Below are 16,463 nucleotides of genomic sequence, written 5' to 3' on the forward strand. Positions count from 1 at the left end.
GAGGAGTCAAAGAGTCCATATTTGTGTCTTATTTCTATGACCTACTACCAATCGAATGGCAACAAGAGAAAAAACAAATGCCAAGTTGAACATGCTTCCTTGGAGAGCTCAGGGTGAGTACATCTTCCCACCAGACTCACTCCTAAAATGTACCCACGGAAAGATTAGGGATGTAATTTGGAAATGCATATCAAGTCAATGACATTAAGTCTTACACGGCTAAGAGAGGTTTGAGAATAGGACATATTCATATACAATACACAAGAAATATAAAAGCTGGATTTTCCTAGCTTTTTGAAAACCAAATACTCCATTTCCTACTAAAGTGTTTGATGCAGATAAGCAGGTTCTTTCTCACTGGACACATTCTTTAAAACAAACAAACAAACAAAAAACTCAAAAACTATCTTCTTAAGTTCAGTGAAGAAGACATCAGCCATTCTGACTTTTATTCTAAGTACTATCAGCCTGCAGCATACCAGGAAAAATAAACATTTCGTTTTGTCCACAGCAGAAATCAAACATCTGGGGATGACTCAGTATGGCAGGGGTACCGGGTACAGGGGTGGGACAGGGAGCCCCAGACATAAGTACCCCTCCTCTTTCCCCACAGGGCCAACCAGAAAAAATGCACGCCACCACCTGAGGCTCCCGTCCCTCACCCCCAACTCCAGTTCTGTGTACAGAACACACATTATTCTTGTTCATCATCTTCCAAGTTTCCCCACAGGCCATGAGCCCTCTCACCTGAACTCATGATAGGTCTCTGATAAATAATTGTTCATAGATGAGAGATGCTCATTCTCTCCTTCAAACAGCTTATTGGAGGCTGCATGCTGAAGAACCTTGGCCACCGATCCCAAATTTCTCCTTTGGTCGGAAGTTATCTGACCTCCGGCTGTCATGTCGATGATATCAAAGCCGTCAGGAGCTACGATAGCTGGGTTCATGTACCGATAGTACAGGAGGTTTCCAACAATCTGGGGTAATGCAGAGGAAAAGACAATTTTTAAGAGAAAAAACTCAAGAGCTTTAGATTCCTTTAAAATTTTTTTTTTTTTCAACGTTTATTTATTTTTGGGACAGAGAGAGACAGAGCAGGAACGGGGGAGGGGCAGAGAGAGAGGGAGACACAGAATCGGAAACAGGCTCCAGGCTCTGAGCCATCAGCCCAGAGCCTGACGCGGGGCTCGAACTCACGGACCGCGAGATCGTGACCTGGCTGAAGTCGGACGCTTAACCGACTGCGCCACCCAGGCGCCCCTAGATTCCTTTAAATTGAAGTCAGTATTTACTGACGTTTCCCAAGAAAGATCATTTTCTGATCTGAATCCTATAAAGGAGTTAGGTAAAGGGAGTGAACAGAATCACCCATTACTGGTATAGTTAACAAAATTATTTTTGGTGAGAAATAGAATTGATTAGACCATACTGCCCCAAAGTGCTCTAAATGCAGAATGTCAATAATGTGTAAGATCTCCAAAGTAAACTCAGCATAATCAATAATCTTGACAGTCATTAAAAACAGAAGACCTGTAACTTTTTACACACAGGTATACAGGAGATAAAAAAAAAAAAAATCTCACAAAATGGTATGCTGGTAATTTTGGCTGACACCCCCAGGGGAGGCTAGGGTGAGATGACCCTTGAAAATCTACCTTTAATAGTTCATCTTCTGTGGCGTCAGGAAATTTCTCATGGATCGAATTCTTCAGTACTTTGGCTATATACCTCAATCCATAACTACATGTAAAACAGATGACAAAAGAAAATAATGGAAAAAAGGCTAAGTGAGGAAGAAATGCATAGCAGTTGTTCCTGTCAACTAAAGCTGAGCAGTGGTCTTAAAAAATTAAACATAAAATGAGATGGTAACAGAATCACAGGACCTTCACCGATGATAGTAACTGAGCGTCCCCTCTTTAGAGAACAGTTGTGCATTTAAAATGCAAACACAAGCAATCTTTTAAAGTAGTCAAACAGTATCAGGGAACACTCCTCTCTTTACTGCCATGATTTCTTTTACATAGCATTTCAAGAACTTTCAGTGAAGAATGTTCACGTTGCTACATGTACAACTTACGGTAGTAGATCTCGGGAAGAAATGATAGATTTCAGGACTTTGTCCGTGACCCTTCTCAGGTTCTCAATGGATGCCTCCAGTTTATTTTTCACTTCTGGGTATGTCAGAGCTTGTTCTGTGGTCACATCATAAGGCAGCTTGCTGAAAACACAACAAGGGGCTTCGATTAATTGGGGCCTTGGAATAAGCATTTGTGTCCTTGCCAAGCTGTTTCTACAATCAAGCTTTGTACAGTGAAGCGGACTCTACCCACACAGGGGAGGCCCTACGTGCCCAGACAGTCCCTCTGTCACTAGTGGATCAGGGGGACTTCAGGCTCCCTCTTGGGGCTCTTCTGGCAAAATAACGGGCGACTCAAATGATATAAACCTAACTTTCTATCTCTTCAATTACAAAAAAGCAGTATGTTCCTTACAGAAAAAAAAAAAAATGCATATAGGCAAACAATAATACCAACCTAGAGACAACCATTTTTCACATCTTGATGCATAGCTTTCTAGGTACTACTGTATAATTCTGGGTATGTGGGCCTTCCATAAGCCTGGATATAAGGGAGTTGGTGCCTAGGCATAACCCACACAGATCCTATTTGTGTGTGTGTGTGTGTGTGTGTGTGTGTGTGTGTGTGCATACACACGTATATATATTTTATAGAAAGTGGGTTATTTTACCCACCTGCAACTGAAAACTATACAAGCATTTTTCCATACCGATAAAAATATATCATTATTCCAAACAGTTATTAGTCTACTATGTGTTATACAAACATTTATTTAACAAATTCCTCAAAGCTAAATATTTTGACTTTCCCCAACTTTTTGCTGTTACAGACAGTGCGTGAGAACCATCCATGTAATTCTCTGTGCGTATCTGAACTATTGCACAAGGCATCCTTTTGCAGAAAATAAAAAGCCGGGATTGCTTAGATCTACAAACTACCACCCAGAATAAGCCCATTCCACCTGGCTTATTAATGCTTACGCAGGCAAGCCACTCGGGAGTTGTGAAACAGTGCATATCATCAGGTGAGGAGGTGTGCCATTTCTAGGTCTAGGTTTAGAAACACACGACGAAGAACCAAGGCAGAGAATTACAGGAATTGTGGCTTTGGGGGCTCAACTGGTACTGAAATGTGAAAATACCATGCAAAACCAAGATGAGTCCAAGAATGTGGCCTGCATGGATATGTTAAAGGGAGTAACATCTTTTAAAAATTTTTTTTTCAACATTTATTTATTTTTTTGGGGACAGAGAGAGACAGAGCATGAACAGGGGAGGGGCAGAGAGAGAGGGAGACACAGAATCGGAAACAGGTTCCAGGCTCTGAGCCATCAGCCCAGAGCCTGACGCGGGGCTCGAACTCCCGGACGGCGAGATCGTGACCTGGCTTAAGTTGGACGCTTAACCGACTGCGCCACCCAGGCACCCCAAACATCTTGAATTGAAAACTGACTCTGGATAGTAAATTTTGTTTTTTTTTTAAACTTTTTTAAAAAAGCTTTTATTTATTTTGAGAGAGAGAGCATGAGCAGTGGCTGAGGACTGGGGGGAGGAGGGGTGGAGGGCGTCAGAGAGAGAGAGAGAGAGAGAGAGAGAGAGAGAGAGAGAGAGAAAGAGAGAGAGAATCCAAAGCAGGCTCTGCACTGTGAGCATAGAGCCTGATGTGGGGCTCAAACCCATGAACTGTGGGATCATGACCTAAGCTGGAACCAAGAGCTGGACACTTAACCGACTGAGCCACCCGGGTGCCCCTAAATTTTATTCTTTTAACAGAGTTTAAGAGTATATATAATAACCATGTAAAAATGGTAATAAAACACGACTGCAAAACCAACATCTTCCGGCCTCAGTTACCTGGCTTCTCCAGTCTGTGTTTCTAGTTGGTTCACCCAAGCCTTGTACACCTCTACGGGGTTTGTGTTGATGGTCAGGGACTTGTCATCGAGGATCTCTTTCACTACGGGAGCCAGGAGCTGGCGCAGGGTGTTCTGTCCACGGGCCCCCCTGTTGAAGCTCACAACCATCTTGATGACGGTGGGGTTCCCAGTCACTATGTCCTGTACCTGATCCACCTTTGACCTAAAACAAACCCAGACCAAAACAAGTGGTTTGCCTCTATGTACAGAGTTTTCAACAGTGTATGGTCCCTCTGGCAAACAAGGACTTGCTCCATGAAAATCAAAGATGGTGTGGTTTAAAAGGAAGTGATTATTTCTGATACGTGTGTTCCTTATTTGAGGAACTCAAGCACTTAAAACCTAAGTGCTCAGCCTCAATTTCAGTCTAAAAGGCAGGAAGGAACTGAAAGTGGACCAACACTAAGAAGAATACAGGGTACCACTGTGCAAGTATTATGTCCCGTCTAGTTACCAAATTTCAAAAACTACTTTCTTGATTCAATGAACTAACTCCGCTTTTTCGAATCCCAAATTGACTGTGGGGCAGCTTCTGGCTGAGACTATGTCACATGGCTGAGAGAGCTTTTCTCGACTGCTGACTGCCAACTCCCGTGAGCGTCCCTTCCCCTCCTCCCTTTCACCTCTGTACAACCTCTGACGCTCCCGCATGACCACTGGCCCCCTCTGTACCCCCTTTTCCTTTACAGTCTCAAAGAGCTGCATTCTGTTTCTTACCTTACTCAGTCATTCCCTCTCTTTCCTTTGCTGCTCCGCTTCCCACATTTTAACTGTTCCCACTCATGTCTTTCTCCATGATCTATCATCAAGACCTCACTCATACGTACAACTTCAATCACCATCTCTTTGGAAATTGTCCTCTGAGCCCAGTGAGTAATCCACTTCTCCTTCCTGGGAGTTGGGTCTTCAATTTCCAGTTTTCTGCTGAGCATTTTCACCCATAAATTCTATACCTGTAGCTCATATTGCTCTAACACTCCCAACTACATCTTTTTCCTTCTGACTCCCCCATTTTTCTGACCTGGGCAGCTATAATCTATTCTATTCATACACAGCAGCAGAACAATTCTTCGAAAAACCCAAAGCGGCTTGGTCAATACCCCACTCAAAGGCCTTTCACACCTTCACAGGAAGTAAACAGTGCCTTGCACTCAGGCCTATACTCAGCGACTCCCATGATCTGGCCCAACCTAGCCTTTTAGCTCTACCTCCCAGTCATCTGGGTTAAATCGCATCTTGGCTAGATTGATCCTACTGGCTTTCTTGGACTGTGGCCCGTGCTGTTTCTGTCAGCGGTGTGCCTTATTTCCTTTTTCCACTTTTTCTGATAAAAAACTATAGATATTCTTCAAGGATTTGGATCAATGACTTCCTCTTCCACAAAATCTTTATTGAGTGACCTAATTTAACTGGAGCTTTCCTTATGTATGTATGTATATATTTATTACTTCTTAATTTGAGGACCGATGACACACAATGTTAGTTTCAGGTATACAACTTCGTGTTCTGACAAGTTTATATGTTATGCTAGGTTTACCACAAGCGTAGCAGCCATCTGTCCTGTTACATCACTATTACAATACCATTTGTAACTGGAACTTTTCTTTCCATCCCTCTGATCTGTTACATGATATGGATCATTCATTAGTACTTATTTATTTCAGTGCACACATTCCCATATATTTCTCATGTTGGTTCACAGATACCCTGAGGGCAGAGGTTCCTAGCTAATATGTTTCAGAGATCTGTAGGAAATAGTATAGCTTAAGGTATTAAGAAGCCAGGAAGGCAGTTAAGGTTCCAGCTAGTTGTAAGGGCATTTTCATTTTTTTTTTTTCCCCACTTAGTAGACATCCACATTTTTTTCCTTACCTTAACTGAATCTGAAATCAGCAAAAAGCAGTTTAATTCCAGTAAGAGAAGTATAAAAAGAGTATTTGGCAGAGATTGTTACCCCCATCTGTTTATAACTTTATTACTCACAGAATTTTAATTAAGTTAAATTTTTTCTCACTCACTTTCAAAAAACTTTTGATTTTCAAGTTGTTGCATACTTGCAAAATCAAAAGTTAATTTAGCAGTAAAAAAGGTATCACTGGTGGGAGAAAGCTGTACATGAATATATCTATAGTGATGTAGAAATTTCTTCAGGAATTTGATACACTTTAATATGTATGAGTCATTTCTGAGAATAATTTAAATATTATTTTAGCAAATAATGATAATCTAAAATGATCTATTCATTAATATCTTTACATATATATTTATATACCTACTTTATTTCTTCCTCCAGAGCTGTCTTAAAAAGCTTGAGGAGTAGATATTCTTCTCGCTGATTGGAAGCATAATTGTATAGTGTGAAAATAACAGTATCCATAAATTTAGTTGACTTGTTCTGTGGCATCTGGAAAATCAGCTTAGCCAGATATAAAGGATTGGTCTAAAAGAAAAGAGAGAAGACAGACAAAGTCCCCCCCAAAACTGTATGTTAATATATTATTAAAGCAGAAAGGAGTACCCAATTCCCTGCCCTTCAGTAATTTAATATGCATAAAGCCTCTAGTGGAGTATCTGGCACAAAATAATACTTTAAAAGGTATCCGCTAATATCGATACCACAGGAAGTTATATCAGAAAGCTACAACAGGATTTATTTATTTAATTAAATACAATTGTGTGCACTTTATACTGTTAACCATTTCAAGTCACATATTAATATTTATTATAGAGACACAGAAGAGAGAGGGGGTGGAAAACAGAATCTGGTATCCGAAGATACTGGCAATAATGAAACAAGGGCCCAGTGAAACAGACTATTCCAGAAGGACTGCTGAATGAATAGAAGGAAATACATCCCATATTCTGAGTCTAGAAAAAGGGTATGTTTACATGTAGAGACAGTGGGATGGTCATGATGTTTTCCAAGGAGAGAGAAGGTAGGAGTGAGGTAGGGAGGCTGAAGAGAAGGGTGAAGGTCAGGACAGTTGATAGACGAAAAGCAGAAGAAAGTGACAGGGGGTAAAAAAGACACCTTAGAACTCAAGAATTAAAAAAAGAAAATTGATGTGGAGTTCTGAGGGCTCCGCTCAGGGTGGAGCTCCTGAGATACAACACCAGACTTCGGGTTATATGGGTTTTCTCCCACAGCTACACCAGCCAGGTGGAAGTTAGAGGAGAAAAACTATTATTTAGGCAAGAGAGGAAAATATTCATGCAAAGAAAGTAAATATCCTACCCTTCACCTTCTTTCCGATGAGAAAAGAAACTTTTCCATACGTGGAAACTCGTGTTCACTTAATACACCCAAGCAGTTTTGCTTCAAAGTTTTTAAGAAAACACGAATTCTCGTTTACTTTATTACTAAATTTACTTTCAAGCTCAATAATTATTGGCTGAAATTTTCTGAAGCAGTAGCTGAGGACGTTTTTCCTTACAGTGCTACAGTGATTCTTTTCCCACACTAAGCATGGGATTATGAGAAAGGAAACTCACTCGAAAGCTAAAGAATCCTACTCCTCGTTCCTCCCAGATGACCTAAAAGTTTTGCATTTAGGCTCGTACTGAAGAGGCAAACTCAACAATCTCTATATCAGCTGTCCTGTGCTTTGGCTAATAATTCTTGCCAAGGCAGTAACCAAAGGCCAAATCCAGACCACTTGCTTTGATTTAGTTTCCTCAATGATCTTGGGCTAATGTCTCCAAAGGAGAGAGAGGAAAAGAAAAGAAAAATACATGGTTTCAAGAGACACTTCCCTTTGTACAACTGAACGGGCATGCTCTGGGACTATCAGTTTTGGGTTGTTTGGGGAATCAAACTTGGTGGGAATGTTCTCAATATGTTCCTGTGCTTTTTACCCTTTCTATTAGTGGGTCTCTACTTATGGGACAGGGTAAAAAATAGAAGTCTTAGGCCAATGACTACTTCCACTTTCCTTAGGACACAAAATCTATCAAAATCTAACATCACTAGCTGAATCCTAAAGAAGCCTCATACATTTGGGAGGTTCACGGATATCAAAAAGAATAAATGCCAAAGATTAAATTTCCAAGTGGTGCATGACTAGTCTTCTAATTTAGGTAGACAAAAACCCTTCCTTTCTGGGATGGTTGCTGGTGTTAATTAAGCAATGGATTCCTGGAACAATACCGTTTTAACATTTTCTGTATGCTGCCACATTGTGGCCGTCTGTGGCACTACACTTGCTTTACAATCTATTATTCCAGGTAGACTTCTCAACTCTTGCTAAAGTTAACGTAACTTCTTTCCTTGGGGCAAACCACACTTCATTCATGGTTTGAGTAATGTGTTCTCTGTATACCTCCTGCCAGAGCCATCCTCAGGCAAAGATTCAGGCACCTCCAGGCCTTGAGGGAATCACCATCACAAGCAGAAGCAGCCACACAAAGGGACACCCGACTTAGGCAAGTCGGGCTGATTGAACTTTTGGGGGAAAGGTTTCCTGCCCAAGGGGAGGCTTTGTTTATCACTAGCGCTTACTCAGTTTCCTTGGGACTAAGTGGATGAGCTAGTAGGGTAGATGAGGTGAATGAGGGATTAACCAAAACAATAGCTGGTCTACCACAGTCCAACCACAAGCAGCTCAGCTGATTAGCTTTCACCTGCACCCTGGAACCAGTAGAGAATTACGGTTCATTTACATCAGAGTAATGGCATGAAAATAATGAAATAAAAAAGATACCCTATTTCCCAATCCAAACTCTCTGGCTCTTTTCTTGCATGAAGGGCAAGCTGGTACAGGTCAAGATCCATTTTTCACATACTTTTTTTCATGGCTGACAGCATCTACTTATGTTATTATTAGGTGTATACTGTTTCTGAAGATAACTATAATATAATGTCACGAAAGCAGGGGCTCCAAAGTCAAACTGACTGGTTTCCAATACCCTTGCTTTGCCCTCTGCTGGCTGTGTCTCAGTTTTCTCACATATAATAGGGGAATAACAATAATTACTATTTTCTGATGGTTCCCAGGGTTGTAGTAAGAATTACATGGGATAATGTATGCCAAACATCCCAGAATGACATGTGGTACTTAGTAGGCACTCAAAACATGTCAGCTACCACAACTTTAGCACAGGGGAAATTGCACTGTAAACCATAAAACTTAGAGTGATCCAAAACATATCGATCCAAAACTTAGAGTAAAAGCAAATGTTCTCACCTGTAACAGATAAAACAGCTGCTGATACGTTTCTAGTGTTTTTCTCCTCTCCTTACTTAAACTTTTAATTCCCTGGCTGTCAGTGTTATTCAGTATTTGCATTTCTCCATGTTTTTTCTTATTCAGCTTTGTTCTGTGTGAAATTACATCCTGGAAAAAAAAATTATGAAAGGACTACTTTTTACTATGGTATTCTTTATCTCCTTCTTTCATACACATCCTGAAACACATAGTTGGAAAGATTGATTTTCCACATTTCATTCATGAAGAAACAAAGGACTGAGAATGTTAAGGAAATCCAGCTCACAGGTGAGTTTGGCTTTTACAATATTTGTTCTCCAAAGCTGCACTTATTTGCTTTTAGGATGTAATATAGGCATCAATACATTTCATTAAGGAGGGAACGGTGTTTCCAACAAATGATTCTGGGATAACTGGACATTCACATTTAAAAGAAAGAAGTCAGACCCCTACCTCACACCATAAACAAAATTAACTCACAAGACATCAAAGAACTAAATGCAGCAGCTAAAACTATTTGAAAGAAAACCTAGGCATAAATCTTTGTTCCCCCTGGATCAGGCAATGGTTTCTTAGTTAGGATACCAAAAGTACTAGTGACAAAAGAAAAAAAAGATAAATTGGAGTTCATGAAAAGTAAAACCTTTATGCTTCAAAGGACACTATTAATAAAAAGACAACCCACAGAAGGGGAGAAAATATTTGCAAATTATGCATCGAAAAAGGGATACAAAGAACTCTTGCATCTCAAAAAAAAAAAAAAAAAAAACCCAAAAAAACCCCAGCCCAATAAAAAATGGGCAAAAGATTTGAATAGACATTTTCTCAATTCATACCTTGTTGGTAGGAATGTAAACTATAGCCACTTAGAAAACATTTTGGCAGTTTTTTGAAAGTAAACACAGAATTACCATATGACCCAGCAATTCCACTCTTAGGGGTATATCCAAGAGAAAAGAAAACATACGTTCACACAAAAACATGTATATGAATGCTCAATTATTATAATACCCCTTAAGGGGAAATAACTCAAATGTTCCTTAACTGATGAATGGATAGACAAAATGTGGTAGAGCCATACAATGGAATTTTATTTGTCAATAAAATGGAACGAAGTACTGATTCATGCTAAAACATGGGTGAACCTTAAAAACACTATATCAAGTCAAAGAAGTAGGTCACAATAGACCAGATACTGTGTGATTCTGTTCATATGAAATATCAACAACAGGCCAATCTATTGAGATAGAAAATAGATTAACGGTTGCTCTGCTATAGGGGAGAATAGGTAATAACCATTAATGAATACAGGTGTAATTTTTTTTTTTTTTTGTAACTGAAATGATATTCACATATGATAAAATGCACACACTATCTGAGAACATTTTCTCTGGGGTTTCTTTTTGGGGTGAATGTTTTAGAATTATGGAAATTACGGTTGCACAGTTTTTTGAATATACTGAACACCATTAAAGTGTACACTTTGAAAGAATGAATTAGATCTAAAACTATAAAAGCACTTGCAAGAAAATACACGAGGCAGAGATTAGAGATAGAAGTGAGAGGAATCCCCTAAATCTTTAACAAAGTTTTTGTCAATCGTGCTCCTTTAACCATTTACAGAGAATCTTGGAAAAGGGATGGCTGCAAATATCGTCAAGAGGTCCCTTCAGGCTATTGTGTCCCTTTCAGATGTTTCAAGAGTCAGGAACAAGAGTAGAACTTTTAGAAAAGGGTCTGTCACACATTTTTACAGGGATCCACAGCAAAAAATACAACTTACATCTTTCGCTGGGAAACACACAGTCACGTGCACACACACACGCACTATGAAATACTTAGCCATACTACTGGGATACACTCTGGTACCTTCAATTTGCTTTTATTCTATTCTTTTTTAAGGACTGCTGATGTGACTCACTAAATTGATTTCATGACCCACCAAGGGCACATGACTCACATGAACGCCACTGCTCTAGAATGCCTCCTCTGTCACATAACAATGGGTCACTGTTCCACAGAACAGGTGGCAATAAAACTGTTTTTCCTAAATGTTCTTCCATCTGCTTCCCCGAGCTCTTAGCCCAGCCTCCATGTGAGGAGCTGATCTGCGGCCAGCATTAGGATGCTTGACTGAGGGGGGCACTCCAGGAATTTCAGGCAATAAAAAGCTTTGCTGTGCATGTTCTGCTGGTCATCTAGCATCCCTGGCCTCTGTCCACCAAATACCAGTAGGGACCCTAGTCATTTCACAGTCAAAAATGTGCGTGCCACCATTTCCAATTGGCCCTGGGGGTGAGAACCACTGTCAGCTTTTGCGTACAGGCTCTAAATCTGCTTACCTCCTAGCACCCCATTCTCCCACCCTGTTCTCCCTGGTTCAGTCACACGTAGGAAAAAGCCCTTGGAGCTCTGAGATAAATAAGATGGTTCTATATGGTGATATCCACTGCCCTCCAGGTCTGTGGTTTTATTCTTTGCCATTCTCAGCTTAAGGAAAACCTGGACTTCATCACTTAACGTCTGTCCTCTTAATTGCTCATATGCGGAAAGAGGGGGATTTGATTTGCATTTCCATGAAATTTTTTAGAAAGGCAACACTGTCACCTTCATTTCACAGACATATAAAATACTTCAGGATTCAAAAGGAAGTGTGCTTAGCACCAGATGGAGGTTAAGAGGAAGTCTAGGCAGGCAGCTGCCTGACATCCTTATTGACAGCAAGTCTTAAAACATCACCAGAAGAAGTCTGGTTTAGAGTTTCAGACAACCCAGCTCTCTTGTCTTCAAGTAACTGGTGAGGTATAGACCATTGAATTCCCTCAAATACATGGAATAAACACATGATCTTGGTTTTAAATACATGGCAGAAAAAAACCAACTTGCTATTTAACTTCCCCTCCAATTATTGTCCACGTTTGGGGTTTTGGAGACACGAAAATAGGGGTATCTGCGAAGCCTAGTAAGATTTGCGACCTTGTGCAGGTTAACCTTTCTAAGCCTGTTTCCTAAGTCTATAACATGGGCTTAATAATAGCAGTGTGAGCTGCTGTCAAGATTAAAAACAATATACAGGAAACATTTAGCACGTTTTGAGTGAAGAAAACAAGGTTCAGAGAGGTTAAGAAACATGCCCATGGAAACCTGCTAATATACACAGTGAAATGGTGTAATGAAGCGGTAAAATTAGTCTTCACCTGGGTTTCAGGCAGCCCTGGCCTTCAAGTCTTTTATGATACACCACATTCATCACTGGGAATTTCAGGGATTCAAGATGACTTTTACTTTCGGGGCACCTGGGTGGCTCGGTCATTTAAGTGTCGGACTCCGGCTCAGGTCATGATCTCATGGCTGGTGAGTTTGAGCCCCGTGTTGGGCTCTGTGCTGGCAGCTCAGAGCCTGGAGCCTGCTTCGGATTCTATGTCCCCCTCTCTCTCTGACCCTCCCCCACTGGCGTTCAGTCTCACTCTCAAAAATAAATAAACATTAAAAAAACTACTTTTAATTTCTATCCAGATTTTCTTTCAGAGTAGTTTGAGTTTATACCCTTCTTCCTCCCTATGTCTCTAAGAAACTTCTACCCCAGTTGTTCTGTTTCTATCTACAAGCCAATGTTTTTGCCTAAAACCAATGTTAGACACTTCACTCATGCACTGACTTTCTGTGATTTCTAGCAGGAATGCCAATTTTATTTATTATAAAATTTTATTTTATTTTTTTTTAAGTTTATTTATTCTGAGAGAGAGAGAGAGAGGGAGTGTGTGCTCGAGCATAGGAGGGGCAGAGAAGGAGAATCCAAAGCAGGCTCCACACTGTCAGTGCTGAACTCACTGAACTGCGAGACCATAACCTGAGCTGAAACCAAGAGTCAGACGCTTAACTGTCTGAGCCACCAGGCACCAATTATTTTTTATTTTAGAGAGAGAGAGACAGAGAGAGAGCAAGAGAGCGAGCGCGCGCTGGGGAGAGGGGTGGAAGGAGACAGAATTTTTTTTTGTTTTGAGAGAGAGAGGGAGGGCACAAATGAGCGAGGGGCAGAGAGAGAGAGAGAAAATCTCTGGAGGGGCAGAGAGAGAGACAGTGTGAAAGCATGAAGTGGGGCTCACCCAAAGCAGGCTCCAGGTCACATGGAGCAGGGCTCAAGCTCACCTGATGTGGGACTTGAACTCATGAACTGTGAGATCATGACCTGAGCCGAAGTCAGATATTTAATGACTGAGTCACCCAGTGGTGCCCGAGAGAGAGAGAATCTTAAGCGGGCCCCACTCTCAGCATGGCTCCATCCCCTGACCCTGGGATCATGACTTGAGCCAAAATCAAGAGTCCGAAACTCAAGCAACTGAGCCACCTCGGCACCCTTATTAATTTTTTTTAAGCTCTATGCCCAATTTAGGGCTTGAATTCATGACCTCAAGATGAAGAGTTGCACCCTCTCCTGACTAAGCCAGCCCAGTAAGGAACGCCAATTTAAATAAAAAAATTTTTTTTTTTTTAATTTTTAGAGAGAGAGCGAGAGAGAGAGAGAATGAACACATGCAAGCAGGGGAGAGCAGAGGGAGAGGGAGGGAGAGAATCTCACAGGAGGCTCTATACTCAGCGTGGAGTTGATGTGGGGCTCAATCACACAAACCCTGGGATTATGACCTGAGCCCAAATCAAGAGTTTGGCACTTAACCAACTGAGTCACCCAGGTGCCTCCAAGGAATGCCAATTTTAGAAGAATTTTAAGACACATGGTTACTTTGGAGAGCTGGAATTATTCTTTTTTTTTTTATTTTTTAAAATTTTTTTTTTCAACGTTTTTATTTATTTTTGGGACACAGAGAGACAGAGCATGAACGGGGGAGGGGCAGAGAGAGGGGGAGACACAGAATCGGAAACAGGCTCCAGGCTCCGAGCCACCAGCCCAGAGCCCGACACGGGGCTCGAACTCACGGACCGCGAGATCGTGACCTGGCTGAAGTCGGATGCTCAACCGACTGCGCCACCCAGGCGCCCCAAGCTGGAATTATTCTTTACAAACTAAGCTACTTCCTTTAAAAATATCTTTCCCTGGGGCATCTGAGTGGCTCAGTCAGTTAAGCATCTGACTTCGGCTCAGGTCATGATCTCACAGTTCGTGTGTTCGAGCCCCATGTCGGGCTTTGTGCTGACAGCTCACAGCCTGGGGCCTGCTTCAGATTCTATGTCTCCCTCTCTCTTTAAAATAAACATCACAGGAGTACTGATGCATAAGGGCACTTGTACCCCAATGATTATAGCAGCACTCTCAACAATAGCCAAATTATGGAAAGAGCCTGAATGTCCATCAACTGATGAATGGATAAAGAAATTGTGGTTTATATACACAATGGAGTACTACGTGGCAATGAGAAAGAATGAAATATGGCCCTTTGTAGCAACGTGGATGGAACTGGACAGTGTTCTGCTAAGTGAAATAAGCCATACAGAGAAAGACAGATACCATATGGTTTCACTCTTATGTGGATCCTGAGAAACTTAACAGAAACCCATGGGGGAGGGGAAGGAAAAAAAAAAAGAGGTTAGAGTGGGAGAGAGCCAAAGCATAGGAAACTCTTAAAAACTGAGAACAAACTGAGGGTTGATGGGGGGTGGGAGGGAGGGGAGGGTGGGTGATGGGTTTTGAGGAGGGCACCTTTTGGGATGAGCGCTGGGTGTTGTATGGAAACCAACTTGACAATAAATTTCATATATTGAAAAAAAAATTAAAAAAATAAAATAAATAAATGTAAAAAATATTAAGAAAAATAATATTGTGTTTATCATTAAAAAAAGAAAATAAACATCACAAAAAGTATTTTTTCCTCACCAAAAATATGCTTACTGTTTAAAAATAAAAAAGGATCAAGAAGTTAAATTTTACCACCCACCCAAAGAAAAATCATTTTTTCCCTAGCTTTAAGTATATATATATATTTTCCACAACAAATGAAATTGTACTGCTTTAAGTACCACGGTCTTCTCTATTACACTGCACACTCTTCCCCCTGCCCTTGAATTAGGCCCCTGCCTTGGAAAAATTATTTTTCGTGGCTATATAACCTACTGCTGTTCTCTATCGTTTTTGTGTTTGGGTTATTTCACACGTTTTCACTATTATAAATAAAGCTTCAACAGTACTATTCTTAGCATCAAACTAAAAATGCTACTGTAAGACTAAAGACCATATATTTAATAATCCTTAGTTTTAATTTCCAGTAAGTGATCAATATTTGGCATTTGAAAAGGTAAATTGAAAAAATAGCTGTTTCACAAAGCTATCAATTAGGATTGCCTAAAAGAACAATCTTAAACATTTAAAAAACCTGAAAATTTGCCATGGTTTCATTATCCACATGAATAACAAGCTACATGTTATTTCTACCATTTACTATTTTGCAACTAGCCTTTACTTTAAAAGGCAAGGCATTTCCTGTTTACAACTTTATGGGAATGGGGTAAAACAGTAGTTTAAGGCTATAAAAGGTGTTTTCTGAAGGACCTTCTGGAATATATTACACTTGAAAAATTCTCATGTTTGTCAAACACAAACACATTATTTTTAAAAAGGAGAGGACTACGGTTCTTCCGGATAAAATAATGAAAACAGACTTAATACAGAACATTTACACTATACTTGTTTTAATATTTAGAAAAGAGTATCATTTCCTGTTTTGTAAATGCTCTATCTTCCTTATTTTTTGTGCACTATTTCACTATTTCTCTGTGAGGGCTGGAGACAAGAGTGGGGTGTTCCTGTCCTTTTATCTGCTGGCCTTCTGAGCTGCTCATCTCCCAGTTTTCCAGAACCATAGATTCAAGTCAGTGGCAGTGAGCACTCTATGTTTGACGCATGGTAGCTTTCTCAGTGTTTCCAGAAGGTCAGCTCCCTATGCCCCTCTTGACCTGTACATTTTCTGAAAACTGATGTGGCACTGGGACAGTGACATGGTAAGAGATCTTACCCTACAAATTTCCATTTCTTGGGTAAAAATGAAACTTTTCACATAGTTTGAGGGAGCTCTGACATTAACAAGTTTCATAAAGATACAAAACTAGCATTACTTACTTAGAGGCTATTTTGGGGGCCACCCCACTCCGTAGGGACCATTTTGGAAATGTGCAAAGGTTTTTTTTTTTTTTTTTTTAACACCCTAACATCTCTAAGGGACTGCTGTCTTCTACTGGGTGGGGGCAGGGAGCACTACTGTCCTGCGATTTGTATGACAGTCCTGTGTAAATAACTGTCCCTATTTTGCA

The 16,463-nt window shown here is 40.5% G+C and overlaps 1 protein-coding gene across 3 annotated transcripts in view; it reads right to left on the reverse strand.

Moving 5' to 3' along the window:
• IQGAP2 (IQ motif containing GTPase activating protein 2) overlaps positions 1–16,463 on the reverse strand; it is a 295,320-nt gene that overhangs the window by 31,072 nt on the left and 247,785 nt on the right. For all 3 annotated transcript variants that reach the window (XM_025923857.2, XM_086698507.1, XM_086698516.1), the window contains 6 exons: positions 9,183–9,332; positions 6,276–6,439; positions 3,938–4,162; positions 2,084–2,224; positions 1,659–1,743; positions 748–980 (listed from right to left, as the gene is read on the reverse strand). In XM_025923857.2, the coding sequence (XP_025779642.2) occupies positions 748–980; positions 1,659–1,743; positions 2,084–2,224; positions 3,938–4,162; positions 6,276–6,439; positions 9,183–9,332 (998 nt within the window). The remainder of the gene's footprint in view (positions 1–747; positions 981–1,658; positions 1,744–2,083; positions 2,225–3,937; positions 4,163–6,275; positions 6,440–9,182; positions 9,333–16,463) is intronic.

Source organism: Puma concolor, chromosome A1 (assembly GCF_028749965.1).
Source record: "Puma concolor isolate L17-30 chromosome A1, mPumCon1.1.hap2, whole genome shotgun sequence".
Classification (NCBI taxonomy): domain Eukaryota; kingdom Metazoa; phylum Chordata; class Mammalia; order Carnivora; family Felidae; genus Puma; species Puma concolor.